This window comes from Erigeron canadensis, chromosome 1 (assembly GCF_010389155.1).
Source record: "Erigeron canadensis isolate Cc75 chromosome 1, C_canadensis_v1, whole genome shotgun sequence".
NCBI classification, from domain to species: Eukaryota; Viridiplantae; Streptophyta; class Magnoliopsida; order Asterales; family Asteraceae; genus Erigeron; species Erigeron canadensis.
Genome location: NC_057761.1, coordinates 4,382,450 through 4,403,551, shown reverse-complemented (window position 1 = coordinate 4,403,551; position 21,102 = coordinate 4,382,450). Strand labels below are relative to the sequence as shown.

The 21,102-nt window shown below is 33.8% G+C and overlaps 2 protein-coding genes and 1 long non-coding RNA gene across 4 annotated transcripts; all 3 read left to right on the top strand.

The window, feature by feature from the left end:
• Window positions 1–597: 597 nt before the first annotated feature.
• LOC122578124 (rho GTPase-activating protein 7) lies at window positions 598–13,336 on the top strand. The gene is made up of 22 exons (XM_043750015.1): window positions 598–1,012; window positions 1,230–1,266; window positions 3,966–4,042; window positions 5,336–5,406; window positions 5,499–5,577; window positions 5,673–5,817; window positions 5,909–6,028; window positions 6,174–6,251; window positions 6,473–6,528; window positions 6,675–6,744; window positions 6,969–7,056; window positions 7,693–7,936; window positions 8,044–8,265; window positions 8,411–8,740; window positions 8,905–8,954; window positions 9,263–9,323; window positions 9,410–9,493; window positions 10,572–10,685; window positions 10,780–10,949; window positions 11,551–11,620; window positions 12,125–12,334; window positions 12,759–13,336. The coding sequence occupies exons 1-22, from the start codon at window positions 959–961 to the stop codon at window positions 12,933–12,935; spliced, it is 2,607 nt and encodes an 868-aa protein (XP_043605950.1). The 5' UTR covers window positions 598–958; the 3' UTR covers window positions 12,936–13,336.
• A 2,520-nt stretch (window positions 13,337–15,856) lies between these two features.
• On the top strand, window positions 15,857–18,717 carry LOC122598571 (UBP1-associated protein 2B-like). Of its 2 annotated transcripts, none has more exons than XM_043771175.1 (2): window positions 15,857–17,502; window positions 18,409–18,717. In XM_043771175.1, the coding sequence occupies exon 1, from the start codon at window positions 16,036–16,038 to the stop codon at window positions 17,458–17,460; it is 1,425 nt and encodes a 474-aa protein (XP_043627110.1). In that variant the 5' UTR covers window positions 15,857–16,035; the 3' UTR covers window positions 17,461–17,502; window positions 18,409–18,717. The 2 variants fall into 2 exon arrangements, with proteins under 2 accessions (XP_043627110.1, XP_043627102.1); XM_043771167.1 differs by having other exon boundaries at window positions 15,858–17,460.
• Window positions 18,718–18,898: 181 nt separating this feature from the next.
• On the top strand, window positions 18,899–20,719 carry LOC122598588. Its single transcript, XR_006323657.1, has 2 exons — window positions 18,899–19,379; window positions 20,173–20,719. It is a non-coding gene; the product is annotated as an uncharacterized LOC122598588 (long non-coding RNA).
• Window positions 20,720–21,102: the final 383 nt, after the last annotated feature.

The following is a 21,102-nucleotide window of genomic DNA, read 5'->3' as shown; positions in this document are numbered from 1 at the left end:
CAACAAGATCTAAACCTATTCGGTAATACGTTAACGGCTGGCTATACGATACATTAGCATATATGACCATGAAGAGATCACCCTCACTTATTCGATTGGCGTAAAAAGATACCATTTCTACCCTCGGGGAATCGCCAATGAATAACCAAAAACACCCATCACCCCATTTCTAACCTAATCTCGGTTTGGTGTGCAAACAGGCAAGTGGTGTAAATAGTTAATGAAAATATTTTAAAAGATAAAGAATTGATAGTGTAAGTTAATTATTAATGTTAAGGGTGACATAAAATATTTTAAAAGGTGCTAACTGAAAATATTACATAATTTTTAACACTTTATTTATTAATAAAGTGATATTTTTTTTATAATATAATATAGATATGTCTGTCAATTATTTTAAAAAAATGTTATGTTAAACCTATTTAAACGTCATTACTTTGTATGAACTTTACTTGGATAAGTGAAATTTGGATACAACACTTATGTACTAGTTAAAAAGCTTTAAACAATAAACACGTTGTCGCAAAAAGTAGAGTACAAGATAACAACATAAGGAAAGTCTTACCTGGCTTGACCAACCAAGAATCACGGATTGAAATAGAGTCTCCCAATAAAAAACCAAAATATGCCACTTACAACTTACAACCACTTGACTTGGCCTTTTCTTCACCATTTTGCTATCATCAATGAAATCAAAATCAAAATCTTCTTAATTATATATACAAATTACACAACTCAAAAGTAGGTGAAAAGCAACACCACTATTACCTAATCTTACAACATTACATTACACTACACATTTATTTACCTCAAACTTTCTTGAAACCCTAGCTGTTTTGATTAGTAGATCTTGTTCTTTTTCACCCAAGTTTGTAACTTTCGATCTGGGTTTCATTCTTTTGTATAATTATTGATTACCCATTTGAAGATAATGTTGTTCTGACAATGTTTTTTAAGAATGTCTGTTTCTTTGGCGGCTTTTGAGCGTCCCAGAATTGGAGCTACTAATACGGTACTGTTTTGCATTGTTATTTGCTAACTGTTGTTCATTGATAATACCGATCTTTTCGTCGATTTTGACATTGGTTTTTTGTGGGGTTTAATTTACTAAAAAGCCTCTCTTTTTAGTTGGGTCTATGATGACTTAGTTAGATTGGCATTGATGGATAATGTAGTTGTGGTAGTAAAAGTTTTTAACTTTCTGAAGATTTGTGGGAAATTGTTTGCAGGTCTTTAAAAGCGGGCCATTATTTATATCTTCGAAAGGTGCATAAACATTCTTCCTTTTGTTTGAAGTTGTGATTAGAAGTGCATGGTTAATGGTTATGTTTGTATTTGGAAAAGTGAAAATTTTTTGCTACTTTCGAATTGTTATATTGGTATCTTTATGTGTATTTATTGGAAACTAGACTCTTTAAGTGGAGCTTGGATATACTAACCCAGAGGCTGTGTCAAGTCATGTGTTTTGCTAGTCAAAATGAGCTAGTGAACTTGATCATTTGTTACAATGACAAACGACAGAGCTATAGACAGTGGGGTCCCGTATATGATGGATGAGAAGTGCAAGTCAATATACTTAGCAACTATAGAACATATTCTGAGTGTAAACAAACATTAGGGCAATAGTGTTGAATATGCGATATGGAAAATGAAAAACACTCCTTTTTTGTTTGATTTTTGAATCTACTTTAGTTATGCAAATGTAGGCATCAGTTTAAGAACGACTCATGCTCCTAGCTATAAAATTGATAGCATTATTATCGTATTGCTAATAAAGGAGCGTTGTGTAGGATAAGGTCTTTAGTATTTATATTGATTCACTGAGTCACTTCTCATTCTTTTTGTTGGAACTTACTGATGTTGAAATCATTAAGCTAGTACAAGTATTGGTGACATAAACATAATACCATTTCATTGGACAAGAAAGTTTATTAATGAAAAATAGTGATTGTTGTGGAATCAACTCATAGTTCCTTTATTTTGGTTTTGTCTATAGAGGTTAACTACCCAAACCAAAGGCTAACTGCCATTTAAGGTTATTTTGAAATAAGGTTAATTGGATAGTACTGTTAGGTTTATATGTAAATTTTTGATAGAGCCACATTCGAGGTCAAACAAACTGCTAGCATACCTAGGCTACCCTCCCTGGTTTCCCATTACGTTTCGTTCAGTTGTGCCTTTCCATCTTTCGTCATCGGGTCTTAACAATTTCCATATGATGCTAGTGTCTTGTCCAAACCGTAAAAGCAGTATATTCTCTCCTATCTGTACACGTTCTTTTCTAGCTGCCCATTCCTATAAATGAACTTTCTTTCAAGAGGTAGGTCATCTCTGCCAATTCATAGCTCTATAATAATGCTCTGAAAGCAAGTACTTGCATAATCCTGTCGACTTTGTTAATCGCTTATCAACAGGGAATAAATGCTTTCCTGGTTACTTTATTCATACTTCTTTCATATTTCAAGGTTTTTGCCTAGAGTCAACCAGCATGTGTTGAGGGGAATGTAGGAGTCGAAAAGCCAAGCTGATGATGGCCAAACCATTGCTAGTGACATTCTATAGAAATTTAGGAAAGACCAAGTCTGTGAGGATGATTATAAAAAAAGCAATAAAACTATAACATTATTTACAATTGGACCCATCAACCTATAGGTTGATGTGCTCATGTGATATATTAATTTATAGGCCGTGGGTTCTAGTCCCATGGTGGACGTTGGTTGTAAAAACCGCGCCTCAAGCGCTAGGCGCAAGCCTTAGAGCTTTTTGGTACCCAAAGTGCAGGGTGTACAAAAAGCGCTCACTTTTTGGGCTTTCTTGTGAGCCCAGGCACTAAAAAATGTTTTTTGTACACAAGAGGATTGTATTTATAAATAAGTAACTTTTTTTCCTTACCTCCTCTTTCTCAACAAGATTAATCTCTTCTTTCTTTTTCCTCAACAAGACAAACAATCTTTTGGGAGTTTCTTTTCAAACACCAAATTTGATCAAAGCCGGACATAAGAGTATCATACTAATGGTGTTTTTGTATTTTGTGTATAAATACTATATAAATAATTCATAATTTTTTTTCATAAGTGTGCGCTTTGCGTGCGAAAAACTCCCCGCTTTTGCGCTTTGCGAAATGGACCTTATCGCTTTTGTGCGCCTATCGCCTTTTAAAACCAAGTGGTGGACATATTGTAAAAATTTGAATTAATAGTTGTTTGCTTGTCTGTCAAAACAATAAAGGTACAATTGGACCCAATTAAGCTAACGTCATGTTTTCTCTGTTAAGGATCATGAAGCACATTATATTGCAAACCTATGTAGTTCATATATATTTTTATAATTTTTGAAGTTAGTCAGTTGCTTCTCTCTAGGAAGGATGTCCTGGTCAGCAGTGTTGTTGAAGAGTTGAAACCTTTCAAACCACACTCAACAAGTTTTCTAAGCTGATTAGCAACAGAAGCAAAAATCTAACTAATGATTTTATCTTACAATCACTTTCTCTATCATAAAACTTGGTTTCTTGTACAACATATTGTGCGAGTCTTACAAGGTGCAACCCTTATAAGGTTGTGATTATATAGCTTGTAGAAAGGTTAAGGTTGAAATGCTATATTGAACATTTTCGTGTACAATATATTGGAAATTGCTAAAACTTGCCAAAATATGCCGGTATGTTATCAAAAAATACATGACCCATGAACTTTTGAAGTTCACAGGTCAAAAACTGCCATATTGGGGAGTTCATACACCTAGATATGGATATCTTCTCAACTATCTTATTATTTATCCCAGAGGGTTTGTAGCTTGCATAATCTGTTTTTCTTGTATTATTCTATCTTTATAAGATAATCATAGGAGTTTTAAAATGGTCTAGTGACGTGTGTTATGCAATGTTTAGTTGTGACTTGTATAGTTAAGTTTAGATCCGTTCACTTGGTTTATCGCTTCTCTTCACACGAATCTTTTTTCTGCCTCAGGTTTAGGTTGGAAGTCATGGAAGAAGCGCTGGTTTATTCTCACACGCACTTCTTTGGTGTTCTTTAAAAACGATCCAGTTAGTTATCTTTTTCACTTTGTATATTTGAGAAATTTTGTTAAGTTCTTGTATCGATTTTTATATATATCATTTTTTTATGTTTGAACGGTGAGTTCTTGAATTTATGCTTCTTTGTCTTCTGCATATATTGTCTATTTCTTTTTCTAGAAGGGATGTTTTATTTATGCACTAATGCACTGCTAACAAAATTATGATGATAAATAGAAATGACATATTAGCAAGACAGGCCAATGGTCCAGAAATGTTAGCCATAGAAAAAAAAATATAGAAATTTATATATCTAATAACTGAGAGAATTAAAAGAACATTGATCAGTTAGTCTTCCATTTTAGTGATTCGCTGCATCTCTGTCTTTGCTATTCTTCCTTCCCAGCTATTAGTGAAACAGGGGCTCTCGCTACTTAGCTACCATTTATTTTTTCCGTATGACTTAGCTACAAGCTACAAGGTACAAGCTATAAAAGAATTTCCTACATCATCTGAAACAGTGAAACTATTGTTATACTATGATCAATTAAATAGGAAGTTAGTCTTAATATTTTTATTTTTTTTTCACTAATCTTCTATCTCTCAATATGAATTAAATGAATTCTAAGAATAGCTGCTGTCAATCGATAGAGTCCAGAATCATCTTAGAGAACAAGCAAAACTAAGATAGTAGTTTCACAAACTTGGTTCAAAGTTCAAACAATGGCATAGGTGAACTAGTATTATGTAGCTAGATAGTCCCATCTAGCTCAGTTTTACAAACCAGCGGTGACACATTTGGACATAGAGGTGGTGTATGGGCTGGATGGTTAGGTCCGGTTCGCCTTAAGAACAATTTGTTCGATTTTGTTTGTTGCTAGTTTTGTAAGTTAACTAGTGTCAAATATGATTACAAAAATAATGTTATTTCACTAATGACCTGTATTTTAGTTAACATTATATAGGAGGTCTAATGCATTAAATGTATGCCTTGGATGCCTTTTTACTCCATTTGAAAAGTTCTTTCTACACATTTGACTTGTTAAAATTAGACATAACCGGAATTGACCCTTTCATTACCGAGTCGATGATACCTCTACCGGACTCGTTGAATCAAATGGTTGCATGGTAAAGCCTTTCTGTTAATTAAGAATCCTTATTACTATATTAACTTGGCTGACCTTAACTATCTCTCTAATTGTATTTTAACCTGACCATGATCTCAGATTTTTACTGATTTGACTTCATTGTCTTTCTTTGTTCAACACTCACATGCATGTTTCCTTCTTCAATTGCTAAAGTTGTACCGTATGATTTATGCAGAGTGCAATTCCTCAGAGAGGTGGAGAGGTAAATTTAACACTAGGAGGGATTGACTTAAATAATTCAGGAAGGTAATGGTGGACTGGTGGTTCTGGTATGTATTTATATGAAGTTGTATATGTGGTAGTGCTAATCTATAATGTGGTGTATATTATTTTTGCAGCGTTGTTGTTAGAGAGGACAAAAAGCTGTTAACTGTTCTCTTTCCTGATGGGCGTGATGGACGGGCATTTACTCTCAAGGTATTTTCATGACAGATTGAAGATTTTTGTTATTTATATAATTATATATGCTTTTTAGGTTATTTTCGTATCATTACAGTTATAGAAATTTTCAGGCCGAGACATCAGAGGATTTATTCGAATGGAAGACAGCTCTGGAACATGCTCTTGCTCAAGCACCAAGCGCAGCTATTGTTATGGGGCATAATGGGATCTTCCGCAATGATACTACTGATTCTATTGAGGGCCCCTTTCATCAATGTTTGCCAACTTTCATCTTTTAATTGTGGTTGTTTCTTTGCATGGAACTGCTATGAGAAGTTATTTAATATTTTTAATATTTTTTTTCCAGGGCGAGACAAAAGACCCATCAAATCTTTAGTTGTTGGCCGTCCAATATTGCTAGCATTGGAAGACATAGATGGAGGCCCGTCTTTCCTTGAAAAAGCTCTTAGATTTCTTGAGAAACATGGTAAGATTCTGTTTAAGTTTATTGAATTACTGTGGATTACGAAACCGTAGAGATATGATTGCGACAACAGGGAAATCCTATCTTATAGTTAAAGTGCCCAGTCTTTATGTGCTAAAGTGTACTCTATAAAATTGATGCTTTACAGGGACCAAAATAGAAGGTATCTTGAGACAAGCTGCAGATGTTGAGGAAGTTGATCGGAGAGTTCAGGACTATGAAACAGGTTAATAACTTTTCAATTTATCTTCTTATCTGGAAGCCACGAGCTGTCAAGTGAATGTTTCACTCATCTCTTCGTTGTTCCGCCATTTTGCTATGATTTGATGCCTCTCTTTTTACGTTCGGGCAGAATTTTTGCATTTGTTGTGCTCTCCTTTTCTTTACTGCAATCACTTTTAACAATCAAGCAGCAATAATACTAACTTTTGTCTATATTTGTTCCAGGAAAGACGGAATTTGGTTCTGATGAGGATGCTCATGTAGTCGGTGACTGTGTCAAGGTGCATAACTGATTTAAACAAGATCAATGTAAATAATGACAATAGCTAAAGATTTTTGGAATAATTAACTGAAGAAGATTAAGTTTTATATATTGGGTCTTGTTTCTTGCTCTAGTAGACATTTACATACGTTGTGTCATCTGCAGCATGTCCTTCGAGAGCTACCCTCATCCCCTGTTCCTGCATCCTGCTGCACTGCATTGCTCGAAGCTCATAGTGAGTTCATCTTCTCTATTCCTCCAGGACCTAAGGAATATAGTATTCATGTGCTTTGAATTAAATGATGTTTTCATTGTTTCTTGATTGATTTTCCAAACCCATTTAATGGAATATACTCGTATTGAATAAATAAGCATCATTAAGGATGTGTTTAAATATTAAATTCGATGCATTTGGAAATATGTGTACTGATACTGTTTCCCTCGTGTTGATTGAACAAGGAATTGACCGGAAGGAAGCTCGAGTAAATGCCATGAGGTCTGCAATCATGGAAACATTTCCTGAACCGAACAGGCGTCTGTTACAAAGGTGACCTTTTTCTCTTTCTTACTCTGGTTTATACTATACCAGCTGTGCAAAACACACCCCTGGAATCTATCATTAGTCATGAATGCTCTTTATTATATAGTGACAGTAAATGTTGGCAGTTGGTTAAAAACGAATGTATTGGAAAAATCTCTTTGTGTGTGGAGATGTATCAGCATACATGGTCGATGGATCAGCTTGGGGTCATGTATTTCTCTTTTTTCGATGTGGCAGTTTCACTCCCGTTTATGTATGAAAGCGTCATTTCGGGTTATTTTATGTTTCTAACTGGTACTTTCAAAAGAGAGTGGGAAATGAAGCGGGTTAGAAAGGTCAAATGTCTTATTAAGTGTGTACTAGGTAATAAACTAGTATCTTTAAAGTCAAAGTCAAACTTACTGCGAGTTGCGATTTTGCCATTTCTTGTTGCAATTATGGCATTTCTTGTTGCGACTTGGCATTTCTTGTTGCGTTTTGGCATTTCTTCTTGCGATTTTGTTGGCTATTTTGGTACGATCGCAACGAAAATTGGCTATTGTCGCGGATTTTCTCTTATTAAAGTAGAAGTTAAGATCTGTTGTATTTTTACTTGAGAATATTTTCATTTTCATTATATTAGTCGAATTTATTTATTTACAGAATCCTGAAGATGATGCACACTATTTCTGCACATACTTATGAAAATCGGATGACTCCATCGGCAGTTGCTGCTTGTATGGCGCCGCTGCTCTTACGCCCTCTTCTAGCTGGTGAATGTGAACTGGAAGATGATTTTGATAATAGCGCAGACAACTCTGCACAACTTCTTGCGGCTGCAAATGCTGCTAATAATGCTCAAGCAATTATTACAACTCTACTTGAGGAGTATGACAATATCTTTGATGTAAGCTTCTTTATGGTGTGTGTTTGATATATTAGATTTTGACTGTAACCTTAGAGCTATAATTATTTGACTAGCCATGTTGCTGCTGTATTTTGTCTTTCTTTAAGGATGATGCTATGCTCAAAAGTTGTATGTCAGCTGATTCTCGGATGGACAATAGCGGGAGTGAAGATTCAATTGATGATGAGAAATTGGTAAGCAAAGTGAATGGCTACCATGATGCAGAAAATGAAGCCGATCAAGAAACTGATGAGGATCCTGAGCGTGTACTCAGTGGAAAGCTGAGTGAAAGCAGTGGTTATGCTTGCAGTGATCTTTACGACTTTAAGGTTTTTGCTTGCTCCCGATCACATTACATCTTGGTGTATTGTCACCTATAGTTATATTTATTATTATAAGGTTGTTTTGATGAACTTTCTATTTTAGTAATTTGCCGATAATAAAAGCTGAAAAGCACTCATTTTGTGAATTTAGGCATATGGAGCAGATGAAACAGATGTTGTATCCCCAAGGAACAATGTTAACCCACAACCAAATTCTAATTTGGTGAACTTTCAACGGCTTGAAGATTCTAATGCTCAAATACATGAGCAACATATTCATCGGAACAAGGAATATGAAAATGAGATGGGCACTCCTGGCATATTGTCAAGAAGTGAGTCTCATAGATCAGTTGGGACATTACTTTCTTCTATTGATCAAGGGGGGCTATCTGCTGCTAAATCATCCACAGAGACTCCAATTAGCAAATTTACGGGCTCCAACAGTAATACCAAGCGCTCCACATTTTGGGGGCGCAAAAATGTAAGTCTTGCTTGGTTTAGTAGAAGCTGTAAACAAAATTGGAGAAATTTGTGTTTATCTTCTTCACTTGTTAGAAGAAAGTTTTCTGTTTGCTCAATTATTAATTATTAATAAACAAATTGGATTTTGGGCCTGATAACCCTTTCTCTTAATTTAAATTTTAGGGAAGAAAGACTCCATCAATGGAATCTGTTGATTCTTCAGGCGAAGAAGAGTAAGATTATTAATTTTTGGTTTTTTTTTTTTATGTTTGCTTTCTATTGTACTCCATTCTAAAGACAACATTGTCTCTTTTACTAGCTCATGCTCTGTTTAGTTATTAATTACATGCACATATGTATGCAAGTTGTTTGCATTTTTATTTCTACATTAGGAGGTACTTCATGTATCCATATCTTTTCGTTTGCCACAGTGATGTGGTATTTTCTTGGTTAATTTATTTTGCAATGATGTCTACTTTAGTTCAATATGTTATTAACTTTTTTTGAATTTGTATTGATGCAATAATTAATGTGGTCTTAGGCTTGCTATTCAAAGGCTTGAGCTCACGAAAAATGACCTGAGGCAAAGAATCGCAAAGGAGGTAATATTGGGTTTTATGTTAGTTTTCGTGCCTATTCTGCAATGACAATAAATTTGCTAACAGTATATAACCTTCACGATTGTTAGGCTAGAGGAAACGCAATACTTCAAGCTAGTCTGGAAAGAAGGAAACAAGCATTGCATGAGCGTCGATTAGCGCTTGAGCAAGATGTACGCCGTCTTTTTTTATATTGTTTTCAACTTGGACGCAATCTTTATTTCCTACTTTTCTTTATTTTCAATGTAAGTTAGAGGTCACAAAATTGATGGTTGAAACGTACAGTTATTAAGTAAGGTGCGTCTGGGTTTGGTTTACCTACCAAATTTACTTCTCTTTTTTTCTATGTTCTTACTTCAATAATTACTTCAAATTGTATCATTAAAAGAACAAACTGAATTACTGAACAAAGTGATTTAGGAGACTGTAAACATTGAATACACATTGGCCGAATAGCGACCTGGGACTCTGCTCATTTTTAGCGAAGGTTTAACCTTTATACTTTCAACCTTTTAGTTATTATGCGCAACTAAGTCGATCCCTTCTAGGTTAATCTTTTGAAATTCCACATCTAATGTTAGGACAACCATTTTTATTCTACTATGTTGATTATTTCCCCCTACTTTTCTGTTATCAGTAATTGAAATCTCATCTTGACTGCTAAACTTTAAATTCAATTTGGATCTTGCTCAAATTTTAATGTAATATATTTGGATTTGTGAAAATTGATGAATATAATAGTCATAGAATGGCAAAATAGGTGAGACTGGGTAACATGTCAAAACTGCTAATTTCTTTGTCAGGTCAGAAAGAAAGGTTCTGGTTATGTTGATCTGTAACACTGTTTTCCCCGTTTTCCGAACCTTTGTAGAAGAAAAATGTGTGAAAATATGCTTAAAAAACTCTATTATTACGCTTCGAGCCTAATTTTGAAAGTTATACAGGAGTTTAGTATCAAATATACACATTGAGCTACTTCCAAGGTTTTTGACCCATCCTCTTTCAACAAATTCGATTTTGGCCATTTCATCCTCTAGTGATGAACATAACCTAAGTTAACCTCTTCATTAAGATATGTGGGTCTAATAAAGGAGTACCCCCTGAAGTGAGATACATATTGTGAATCTTCCATAATTTATGTTTTTCAGTGGTATTGTATTTCGAAGTGAAACAAAAAGTATTCATGACTGAGTTATTAGGAGGGATCTATTAGGATAGTCTTTAGCTAAAGAGCTTGTTCATCGTTTTTAGGTTTCAAGACTTCAGGAGCAGTTACAAGCTGAGAGGGATTTACGAGCTGCATTAGAAGTTGGGTTAAGCATGTCTTCTGGACAGATTTCTGGATCACGTACCATGGATTTAAAGGTTTCCACTCTTCTCTTTTCTTATTCATTAATTGAATTTTTCAAAGACTTGCTGCCAATTATATTTATATATTGTATCTTTTGAATGAATGAAGACAAGGGCTGAACTGGAGGAGATTGCTCTTGCAGAAGCAGATGTAGCTAGATTGAAGCAAAAAGTTGCAGAATTACATCATCAACTTAATCAACAACGCCAGCATCACTATGGCTCTCTCTCAGATGCTTCTGACCGATACCAACATGTCAATAATCATAATTCTCAACAGTTAGTCTTCCAGTTTCTTTGCTCTTTGTATTTTTTCTTGTTTGATGGAATGAAAGACATAGATGAATACATGCACAAGTACACGAGTATAGTTAACTATTCATAATCAAATACCTAAATTTTTTTAGCTACACTATTGCTCTATTACTGCAAAATGCAAAATATCTATCACTATTGACTGGTTTACATATAATGGGTTAATTCGGGTTATGTTTCATCTTTAACAGGTCAAATGGGTGCAATAAATAATTTAGCTAAAATGGAAACATGTCAAACGAGTTGAGCAAATTTAAAGGCAACAAAACGTGTACTTTCATCATCTAAGTCAATAATTTTGAATATTAGATTATTATTGAAAGGATATGTTTTTGTAAATATTTTGACACTAATTACTTATAAAAAGATTTTTTGTGGAACCCATTCTAGTGTATATGACCCTAGCCATTCTGCCCATTTGTTATCTCAGTTATTTGTAGTAACAAAATGTCTGAAATCATACTTTTGTTTTTGAAACAAAATATGGGATAAATAACTTTTTGCAGTCATACTGATTGGATCGTGCATTACTTGTTCTTATGTCGTTTATCTTTGTCTTTCACAGGAGATTTTTTCAGCATGATTTTGATACCACACTTGCTTTTATTAATAATGAAAGGAAACAGAGGACGGAGGTAATTAGCTTTTAAACACGTATGCTCAATCAGTAATCGCTTTTAATGTTTAGAATTCTCCCATTATGTGTCTAAGGTCATTGACTGCAATGTGTAAAAGCTATAAAGAAATAATAATTTAATCATACTACTAATTGATATATACATGGAATATTTGAAAACATTGAGCCCATGTGCATCTCATTCCTCTGCATTTTTCAACAGAAATTTTAACTTAAATAACCCAAAGAAGCATAGGCTTTACTAGAAAGAACAATGAGTTGGGTGAAACGGAGTCATGTATTCTGTTAAACCAGATTCCATTTTGTGTTTAGTGGTTTGTTTTTTTTTTTGGTATTAAATTGTTTTAGGATGATGTTTGACACTCCAAGTTCGTATCTGTTCAACGATCATTTCCAATTTTGAATTCCGTTGGATCTTGTTATTTCGACTTAATTACTTTATTAGATTAATAATACTAATTTTATTATTGTACTCCATTGGCATGTCAATGTCGTGATGCAGGAAAATTCACTAGGAAAAGAGCTAAGAAACAATAAAGGACAAACAATAACATCTGCTAATAATAGTAGGCAGCCTTTACGGAAGCAGCAGCTTGTAGAATCTACAAGCTTGAGCGACTCTAAAAGTACCGAGGCATCTACAAGTTTATCCGTGGATGATTTTGGGGCTGTTGATTCTGCCTGTATCCCATCATCATCTAGACCAGCAGAGGTAGCTACATTTTATATTTATATGCCTCTTTGTTACCACATCTTTATATGCAGGGGGATGGGAATATAAGGCTGTCGGGTATCTAAGCTTAGGTGAGGAACACTCACATATTGCTTTTTTAATCCATAAAAATCATGGGGGCCCATGCATTTATTCATTAAACAAGAAATAATAAAATATTAGTATGTGAGGGGTTTCACACCTAAGCTTAGGTGCCGGACAACCTTATCAGAAACTAGACATGTAACATATGAATGATCTTGCTTCTTGTTTATTAACCAATTTAGGTGATGATAATAGTGGCAAAGTTTGCTGGTAGGTTAAAAGATTTGCATAAAACAATTTAGGAAGATGTTTGCATCATATTAGCCTTATAGGACTTTTGACCCATTTAACCTGTTTTCTAATCAAATATATTTTTTAGGTAGTTGAGTATCCACGACATCCATCAGCTGCATCTTCCACTTTGGTAGAGTTAACAACCCGTCTTGATTTCTTTAAGGAACGGCGCTCTCAACTTATGGAACAACTTCACAACCTTGATTTAAACTATGGGACTTCCTCCCAAGATTTTATGTATAAACAATCATCCCCTCGCTAAAACATCTCTATTAAACGCTCATCCAAAGCTCTCCATCTGTATATCCTTATTTCTTTTTGGAGTGTAGTTGCTTTTCTAGTCTCAATGTCTCTTTTTGGACTCTCTTTATTTGTCCTCCCCTTCATTTGGTGTCCAGAAAAAAAAAGTGTTATCTCAGTTGTAGTGGGTATCATAGTATATCCGTTTATCATAAAGTGTTATTATCTGCCATGATCGATAATCTAGCTGTTTGAGAATGTAATGAATGTTGTGTTTTTTGTGATACAATCACCTTATCTATTGATGTAAATTCGTATTATAGTTTACCATGTTGGTTTTGGTATCCTTTTTTTTCTTGCTGTTGTAAAATTTGGACTCTGCATGTTTGCAAACTTGCACGATTGAGAATATTTTTTTTGTAAGCTATTATATGTTTTGCCCTCTATGGGTTCTATGAAAATGTGGATGCAAGTGATGTTGCTAGGACAGTCTTTTAAATGGATGTATGAATGAAATTTCTTAATCGAATGGATGGTCCGTGTAACTGTAAGATTAAGGATACTCTATTATACTAAAGCACGGTTGATATAACAATTTATTAATAATAATAAATATTATTATTATTATAATATTAATAATAATAATAATAATAATAATAATAATATAATAATAATAATAATATATACTATAAGACAGTTCAATTAATTACTTATTAACAAATCAAATTGTTCAATTTCATAAAATTGGCTCTTGCTTTAGATTAACTACAAATTAAAAATCCTAATAATCATCATTCAAATACATTATTATATTAATATTTATAGAAAAAGTTTTATTAATTTAATTTTTTTTTGTTTTCCAATTATTTACAACTTTTACCCTTTAATATTTAATTTATATTTATCTTTAGCGATTAAATTGAGATGAATTTTTTAATTTTTAATCATTAATCTATTAGAAAATATTTCAACATATGGAGAATTTTGTTTAAAAATAATTATTTCAAAGATGAAATACAATATATGTTTTTAATGTTCTAGAAGTATATATTCTTTTAAATTTGTTTATATAACTCAAATTAAAAGTCTTAATTGTTATTAAAAATATGAAAACAAACATAATTGTTATCTAATAATCATAGAACAGATGATTGAAAATAAACGTAATCATGTTATGGGCTAGCATCATGATTAAAGACATATACTTGAATGTCAATTACAGTATCACAAGTATGTTTATATTTTAATTCTTAATTATCTTTCATTATAATATCACATTATGAGTACAATTGGTTTCAAAATATTTTATAATAAGAGAATTTATTGTAGCATGTGCCTTGTGGAATGACTACGACAAATAAATTCATCAATATGTCTCAGCTAATAATGACAGTGACGAACGTGTGATTATTGTACAACAACTTGCAAAGTATAACACTTAGAACCTACATCTTCAAAATTATAACCTTTTAAGATTTACATGTATGAAAATATAATATTGATAATATCGTAAGTCCGTGTCCAGCGTCAGACACGGGTCTAAAATCTAGTTTTGTTAATATATCTAATATCTAATACTATTTTATAAACCATTTTGCCCTTTTTTTAAAAAAAAACAGATGATTTGAACTACCCAAAATATTCATATCTTTGCCTCTTTTTTTTTTTATTAAAAAGTGTTTTGAACTACCCAAAATACCTCATATTCTTTATTCACTAATTTAAACATCTCTACCTAATATATCTATAAAAACTTTAAATCTCAACAATTCATTTTTTTTTTCTTCTTAGATCTTAACCACTCATTTTTTTTCCTCTTATTTATAAATCATTTTAAACCTTTGATTCATTCAAATTTTTTATACAAATCCAACATCATCTTCTTTTATCTCTTTCTTTTTTGTTTTTCCTTAAATTTCAAATCAAATTAGATATTGCAACAACATTTATAATATACATACATACAAATCCAAACAAATAAATAAGTATCTATATCAATATTTTATAGCCTCATCATCATTATAGATGTAGATGTAGATATACGTATTGTTATAGATGTAGACGTGGATATAATAGACATAGAATTATAGATGTAGATGTAGATTTTTGTGTAGAGAGAGTGAACAGATAGAGAGTGGTGATGTATGTATGTTTATATTTATATATGTATAAATCTCATATATGGGTTTGCTTTTTAATAACACTTTTTGTTCCTATGATAAAGAAAAGACAAAAATACTCATCACATGGCTGACATATGTTGGACTTTTAATACTTTTAGTCGAGACCAAAAGTGTTGATGTAAATATGTTTGGGCCAAAATTATAATTTTTGAAATAGAGATCAAGGATTGTTAATTGGGGCGGCCTAGGTCAATTCGCGTTGGGTTGGCACATTAAAAATCTCTTACTCTAACCGGACATACTAAAAGTTTCAGGTCAAAAATTTCAACCCTGACCCAGCCTGAATTGACTCGGGTCAACCTAGGTTGACCCAATTATTATATTATTTAACGGTATATCAGGTTAAATGTGTTGGTTTTGACTCAAGTTGGTTTTAATATATTAAAAACAAGGTTACTAATAACAGAGTAATATCATTCAGAAAACTAATCACTTATTTCGTTTATTATTATTTAAAAAAAAATAGTAATAAACAACTATGATAATAATCATTATATTTGTAAACACTTAGAAAGAAGAGTTAACTTTGTTTTTGATGATCAATGAATATAGAGCGTTACTTTAAAGATAAAATACAATGTGTGTATATATATATAATATTAGTTTTAAAAAGTATTGGGTTGACGGGTCGACCTAAGCGTCAAAATTCCCAACCTGAACCCGACCTGAAAAAAATCATGTTGGTGGGTTGACGAGCGGTTTCATGTCGAGTTTTGAATTGGTTCTGAGTATTTGACACACTAATTGAAGGCTGCAGGGACGATTTTTGTAAATAGATGTGAGAACCACATGAGACTCGTATCTTTGTCTTGAAACCCTAGCCTCCCTCTCTTCCCTTCATTCACTCATCTCTTTTCTTTTTGTTACCCTAGAAAATCAAAAACCTAACCCTAATCTCTCTCTCTCTCTACAAACACTTATATATATATATATACATCAATGGCTAAGAAACGAAAGTCTCGAACTCAACAGCCCGAACCTGTTCCCATGGAGGAAGAAGAACAACAACAAACCACCACCCAACCACCACAAGAAGAAGAGCCGGGCCCCACTGTAAACGACGTCGTTCCATCAGATCCCCAACCTCAACAAGATGAGAAGATTCTAGAGGAAGATATTGAAGAAGAGGAAGAAGATCCTCAAGAGATCGAAGATGTTGAAGAAGAGATCGAGGAGGAAGAAGAAGAATCCGAACACGACGAAGATGAAAATAAGGAAACGACCGAAAACGACGTCGTTCCAACAACCGAATCCAATGGTGTTAAACAAGAAGGAGAAAAAGAAGAAGAAGAGGATATGGAATTAGAAGATGAACCTGTTGAGAAGCTTCTGGAACCATTCTCAAAAGAACAGCTTATTTCCCTCCTCAAAGAAGCCGTTTCCAAACACCCCGATTTAATCGAAAACGTGTCGAAAATCGCAGACATCGATCCAGCTCATCGAAAAATATTCGTGCACGGCTTAGGATGGGACACGAATTCAGACGTGTTAATAAGCGAATTCGGGAAATATGGAGAGATTGAGGATTGCAAAGCGGTTGTGGATAAGGTCTCTGGGAAATCGAAAGGGTATGCTTTTATTTTGTTTAAACATAGGGCAGGTGCTCAGAAAGCCTTAAAGGAACCCCAGAAGAAAATCGGAAACCGGATGACGTCGTGCCAATTGGCGTCTGCTGGACCGGTTCCTGCGCCTCCCCCTGTTGTACAGACTGTGTCTGAGTATACGCAGAGGAAGATATTTGTTAGTAATGTGGCTGCGGATATCGATCCTGGGAAATTGACCGAGTTTTTTGCCAAGTTTGGGGAGATCGATGATGGGCCTTTGGGGTTGGATAAGCAGACTGGGAAACCGAAAGGGTTTGCGTTGTATGTGTATAAGACGGTTGAAGGGGCGAAAAAGGCGTTGGAGGAACCCCACAAGGTGTTTGAGGGACATACGTTGCATTGTCAGAAGGCTGTTGATGGGCCTAAACCGAATAAGCCGTTTTTCCAGCAGGGTGGAAGTGGTGGGCATGGGAATCAGCATTATGGTGGTGGACATGGAGGACATGGGCATCATGTTTCGAAAAAGGGCAAGTTTTCGGGAGGTGGAGGAGGAAGTGGTGGACATGGGCATTTGATGGCCCCGTCTTATAACACTCCGGTTCCACCTGCGTTGACACCGGCTTTGGGACAAGCGTTGACTGCGTTGCTTGCAACTCAAGGAGGTGGACTTGGGAATCTTTTAGGATTAGGTGGACCTCCACAAGGGATGCCCCCCGGTGGTGGCTATGGCAATCAAGGTGGCGGAGGCTATGGTGCTCCACAAGGGATGCAGGGTGCCTACCCTCCACAGGGCGGCAATCGACCACCTTATGGTCGCTAGGTGAGAGAACAATTCCCTTGCTCTAATAACAAAATATTGCAGGTATGCTCTTTAGATAACCTAATTTCATAAAACTTATCTCTGCTAAAAATGTGTGTATATATGTTTGCTGTTGTATTTTTGGTTAATATATAAATTTGTGCTGATAATAACACAATCATTACAGGTAAACTCTCTAGATAACATAAGTTCATAAGACTTATCTGTGTCTCTGCTTAAATTGTATACATCCCAATTTGTATAAACTGCTGTTGGTGATGCCTGGATTGTAAAATGGTCATGTTTTAAGTATTTAGTTCAGACAGTAACGTAGGTTAAATTTCTGCTGGTCTTGCATCTCAACTAATGGCTTTTTGAAAACACATTTTTTAGGTTTTGGATTTCCTATATAGTTGTTCTATACTCGTCCTGATGTTTTTTTAAGAAAATTATGTTTTACATAAACTCATAAGCACAAAACATGTTAAAACGTGGCATATGTAATTTTATTAAAAGGGAACTGAGGTAGATTTGTGTAATTTTTCTCTGTTTGTTGGAATGATTTTGAAGACATGGATCTATTCATGACTCTGTTAAAATAAGGTTGCTTTGTAGTTTCATCCTGAATATTCATGCATTTACAGTTAGTCATGCCTCATATTATTGGAACATAACATATAGATATTTACCTGCATTGTTTTATTGTCGTATGGTGATTTGTATATGATGCGAGTCCAAAAAGTATATTCTTTTGCTTTGAACTTTTGTTTTGGCAATATACGTTAATTTTATTTTTGAAGAATGCTTATACATCTTTGAGTAGTATAAAGGTAAGTATAGTTTTTCTGATAAGTTCTCATTTTAATTTATGAACTTAACGGTTTTTTCAGTTTCAGTTGGCAAAACTCTTTCAGCTGGGAATCTTGTTTTTGAAATCAAGTTTTTATAATATACAATTTTATTGTGCAGATTCCATCATGTTTTTGTTTTGGACTCCCGCTGAATGTTCTCAAGTTCCAGAAAGTTATGCAAATGAAGTCTTTATTATATGTAACAAAAAGTAACCATTTGCTTAAAGAGCGGATTTGTTAAACCCGTATTTCCCTATTTTCAGTACGTAGTTCTTGGACTTTTTTTAAACAATGTAGTACTTTGACTATATGATGTTTACAAAAAGATGTTTAAGGAGCTGGTAGTTACACCATTACTCCGATAATTAACGTTTTATGCACTTATGATTGTAATTGTTATGCTTTATCTAGTTCTTTTTATTACCAAGTTTTATGACGTGTTCACTATTCACGATAAGTAACATCATTGGCATTTTTTATTTGGCTTACTTCTATCAGCTAGTGTTTTATTGCTTCTGTTTTAGAATGAGCTTGGCATTTGACTGGTCTGTGGCATATTTTACCATGCTGCTCATACAATTCTACACCTGTGGCTGCTTCAGGTATTATATTAGGTAAGACGGTTGGGTAGTACTATAAAATGCTTGTTGCGGTTGGGTTGGGCTGACCTGCAAAAACCTTTTTATAATCATCAACTTAATGACTTTTTCCATCTACAACTTTGTTTATACTCTTATGGTATTAATGGTTTGGTGTTTGGCCAAGCACAACATCAACAAATGCTACTTTTCTTTCTTTATTGAAGAACCTATAGTATACATTAGACTATCTTCAAATGTGGTTATCATGACTCACTTGAAAGGGTAATTTTTTTTATTTTTTTTAATTGAGTGGCTGTATAGGTTTTTGACAGTAATCTGTTCTATTGGAGTATTGGGATTGGGTTATATGTGTGGGTTGTGGAAACCCAAGAACATGAACAACAGTTTGAGAAATCAACTTAGGATGTAGTACCACATGCAGCATTTGTAGAAGAAATGACAGATGCCATGATGGTTAAATACACAGGCTGGAGCCTGGACGGGAGAGGTATGTTCATGGTTTTGTAGGGCCTATTAGCTTTTCAAAACTTAATAAGCTTTTTTCTAAACAGCTTATTAACTTCAGTAAGCTAACTGTAATAAGCTTGGGGAGCTTGTTAACATGCTTAATAAGGGTCAAGGTTTATTTTGTTAATAGCACTTAGATGCGTTAACAAACAGCCCTTTAATAAAAACATTTTTTTAAAACTTTTGACAGTGAATGATATATATTCTTATCAGGGTTTTACTAACTTGCTTCTGTGTGTACAAGTTATGTACATTTAATGAAATCTGCACTTTAATAAAAATATTTAAAAGTTCATAATTCATTGCAATAATTACTATTTTATATAAACTATAAATAAATATTGTTATATTTGAGAAAAATTTGAGTTTATTAAATACACTATCCTTATGTTAGGGGTCACGAGTTAGCAGAGATCCATTTTGTTATAGGCACAAAGCTTATTTTTGCGAGCCTAAAATAGTTGTACACTTACCAAAAATTCAAGGGTGAGCTTTTGATATGAAAGATACAATTTTTTATACATGTTTACTACAGTCGTTAGGGTTGTATTTAGCATTTTCTTTTTGTTAATAGGCATAAGCATTTTTATAATCATGAACACCCCTGAGAACGTTTCTTTGTTAAAACTTTTGACACTATTGCAATAGATGTGATTACCAAGTCTTCTTTATGCTGTTCGTAAATATTTTATTGATACTGTCCAACACTATTGTTGGTCAAAACTTTGTTGAAGCCGTGTGTTGGTTTCTGACTAAATAAACATGGTGTGAAGAGTTGGTTGTTAAGGATATAAACATTGTGATGGGAATCGCAAGTGGTTGCTCGCGGTTGGTGATCCCAAGCAACCTGTTGTTGGCTGAGTTCATGATAATGCCCGCACATAGCCAGGAGTAGTCCAAGCCAATAAATGGGTTGTGGCATTATCTTGAGGACTATATTGTCACGGATGTTCTGTTTTAAGAGTGAGACGCAGAGTTAAATTTGTTTGGCCATCATGTAAATGATATCTCAATCGTTGCGTCTATATGTATCTGATTTCCTTATTGTCAACACAATTATAAAGTTGAAGATATTAGATAGAGGCATAGAGCAAATGAAAAGAAGGTGATAAACTTACAACCGTTTTTATCTATTTACAACCATATCTGTCCATATCGTATAGCTGTCTTGTATGATGTATTTATTGTAAAAAGGATTGTAAGTTAGCAAGTGTTCAAATGACATCAATTGCTCATTCAAAGGCGTTGGTAGATACTTGTTTTTTTAATTGAAAAGGTTGATCATTTTACTATACTTTATACTATAAGTAATTTAAATTACTCTCTTGAACCTGACTTCCCCTTGGCATGGGGCGGGTTTATCCCAGATAGAGGATTGGTAAAGACAAGAGATACGAAATCTGTTGTTTGGAAGTAGTAGGATGGTTTAGTTAAGTTAAACAATATTGGAACTAAAAATGTCTATCTTGAAATATGTTTGGCAAAGTAAATATGTCTTCTAGCTGTATTTTATAGTTGTAATTGTAAAATATAGTTTTTAAATAAAGTTGTTAGTTAAAGTTTTTTTTTTTTTTTTTGTAAGTATATGGTATGGTAGTTGTATGTTTACAACGGCAACTTAAAAAGATATTCGTGTAATTTTAAAAATTCAAAACTTCATTTAAACTAAAAATTCTTTAAAAGCGTAATATTTTTATTTTGGA